At 43.2% G+C, this 2699-nt stretch overlaps 1 protein-coding gene across 1 annotated transcript in view; it reads left to right on the top strand.

The window, feature by feature from the left end:
* Positions 1 to 275: 275 nt before the first annotated feature.
* Positions 276 to 2699, top strand: part of OAT (ornithine aminotransferase) — a 10003-nt gene continuing 7579 nt past the window's right edge. Inside the window, exons 1-3 of the mRNA XM_010132765.1 lie at positions 276 to 497; positions 1399 to 1623; positions 1740 to 1835. Of these exons, the coding sequence (XP_010131067.1) occupies positions 296 to 497; positions 1399 to 1623; positions 1740 to 1835 (523 nt within the window). The 5' untranslated portion in view covers positions 276 to 295. The remainder of the gene's footprint in view (positions 498 to 1398; positions 1624 to 1739; positions 1836 to 2699) is intronic.

The raw sequence follows: 2699 nt of genomic DNA, 5'->3' as shown, positions 1-2699 counted from the left end.
GGGACTGGTTCATAGACTCCATGAGTCACATGTTTTAGTTTTCTTACTGTTACTGTAAATGTACGTTAAAATAGAAGAAAAAAACCCTTTCTTTGAAGTTAGTACCACTTTCATTTAAACTTCATATAAACCTTCTTGACTGAGTTCCAAATGAACTGAGAAACCTGTCATCCTGCCAGTACATCCCCTTCAGCCGCGTCATACGTTTCTTCCGAAGGATTCTTGGTGCTAATGATTAACTAACGTTTTTCTGTGCTGTCCTTACCCCAGGTCTGTGACGACCTACCTGAAGTCCATGATGTTGTCCAAGCTGACCCGCTCGCAGAGCGTTTCTCTCCTCTGCCGAGGTGTCCACGCTTCGCTGAGTTCTGCTGCCTCCGTTGCCACTAAAAAAACCATCCAAGGACAACCATCCTCTGAGTTCATATTCGAACGTGAGGCTAAATACGGTGCCCACAATTATCACCCGCTACCTGTTGCTCTGGAAAGAGGAAAAGGTATTTTATTTAGGTTTCCCTAGATCGATGGGGCGGGACTATGGCACAATGATTTTGACCTAAGCAGTGTCTGAACCTTTGGGGGTGATTTTTGTAGGGCTGGGATTGAGATAATTGAGGAAATAAAGACAGCTGATTGCTGGTTAGAGAGCAGAAGGCCACCTGATAAAATTATTGTAGTCTCTAAAATGAGTTATCTGCAGAGGTCTAAGTTCCGATCATCTTCATAATTCAGCAAGCAAGTTTCAAGCAACCTTGTTTCTTCTGTTACCTTCTGTGGAGAGGCTTAATGTGATCATGAGAAGGTGCTTTGGAACCCTCTTGAAGTCCTTGCGCGCTGTCCCAGTGTTATTGCCTAATTTAAATTTACTCTGGCCTGAATTATTTTTAAGGGGCTTTTGTGCAGGTGAAATTCTGCGAGTTAGTATTGAAATTCAGCGTAGTGATCTGATCGTTGGTCAGTACTCGTTTTGACAGCTCAGAGCTGTCAGTCTCATAGGTTTTGACACCACTTGGGTTCTGTTGGTTTTGTTCTTTATGATTCTTATTGAATTCTTATTGATTCCCTTATAAAGATATTCTGCTCTATCTGCTTTGTAGGACCCAGAACAGGGACTTGGAGGGGAAGTAGTGTTCCCCTGTTGGGGGAGCGGCAGCTTTGTATGGGAAATGCTTCTCTTCTGAATTCCTCACTGGGCAGTTACTTGTTCTGTACGAGTTTGTTGCTTGTGCTCCCCTTGTTAACTGATTCTCTTCTCGTTCGAGGGCCTTTCAGGTATGCCCCGAGCGAGCATACTGTCTATATTTGGCCGGGTTATGTTGTAGCTCTTAGCTTACAATATGAGATACTACTACTTGGTGTTTTTTGTTGTGTGTATTGACCATACCTTTGTTTTCCCAGGTGTTTACGTGTGGGATGTCGAAGGTAGAAAGTATTTTGACTTCCTGAGTGCTTACAGTGCTGTTAATCAGGGCCACTGTCACCCAAAGATTGTGAACGCTCTGAAAGCCCAGTCAGAAAAACTGACCCTGACATCCAGAGCATTCTACAATGATGTGCTTGGTGAATATGAGGAGTTTGTCACCAAAATGTTCAATTATAACAAAGTTCTTCCCATGAACACAGGTAAAGAACTGATTTTATTTCTTGTCTGTGGGATTCAACGGTTTTATAACATTTGGTGCTGCATCAATGGCCTGCCTCATGGACTGGTGTGACAATGGAACTGCTTTATGTTTTAGGAGTGGAAGCTGGAGAAACTGCCTGTAAGCTGGCTCGGAAGTGGGCGTACACCGTGAAAGGAATTCCAAAATACAAAGCAAAAATTATTTTTGCAGGTACGTAAAGTGTGTGTGACGAACCGAGGCGTTGAGGAGGGAGAGAGCTCTGGACCCTGGCTGTGGCACTCTCTTTTCTCTTCTCTTAATGTTTCTGTTTTTCACTGAAACAGCTCTGTGGAAGGTTTCTGTAGCCTTTGACGTGTTAATAATGTAAACTAAGATCTCAGCCTGTTAACACGTGTCTGCAGCTGGGGACATCCTGTACACCTCAGTCCCTCGACCCTTAACATGGATTCTGATAAAAAAACTGCTGTAGGTCCTTGCAGGAGCTAATAGCACCCTCAGTGCCACCTTCTAAACCGTGAAGTTCACTCTTAAATATATTCTGTTGGCAAAATATTCTGTGTATGCTTCTGGCTGTTTGATTTTCACCTCAGATGGTGTCAGTGGTTATAAATGTTTTTTAAAATGTAACGTCCTTTAAGAAACACATATGATCTTAACGGAAGTGATTGTGGAAGAGAGAGATGAATAGAATTCCTGTGACACAGCTGTTTCAGATCCCCTCCCTTGTGGGGGCGTCTGCATCAAGAGGCAAGAGGACGGTTGTGCTGTCAGGAGCTGCTGCTCATGGCTGGTTTTATAAGGGAAATGCAGCAATGAACTTAAATCCAGGAAGGAAACGGTGGTTAGTGTGATGGTTTATAAAGCTCTGTAAACAGCAGTTGAATATATGTAACTTTTTAGTTGTCAAAAATTGCTGAGTGGATGCCTGCAGTCCCATGGGAAGCGCATTCTCGTTTAACCATGCTCTTTAACTGCTGCTGCAGTATCTTTTTGTTCCTAATTGGTTGATTTTTTTACATACCTTTCACGTGAATTAGTTCCTCAGATTGCTGCCGCCCCTCTCATAGATTCCAC

Source organism: Buceros rhinoceros, unplaced genomic scaffold (assembly GCF_000710305.1).
Source record: "Buceros rhinoceros silvestris isolate BGI_N320 unplaced genomic scaffold, ASM71030v1 scaffold3840, whole genome shotgun sequence".
Classification (NCBI taxonomy): domain Eukaryota; kingdom Metazoa; phylum Chordata; class Aves; order Bucerotiformes; family Bucerotidae; genus Buceros; species Buceros rhinoceros.
The sequence above is the reverse complement of the archived record's forward strand: the minus strand, read 5'-3'. Positions and strand labels throughout refer to the sequence as shown.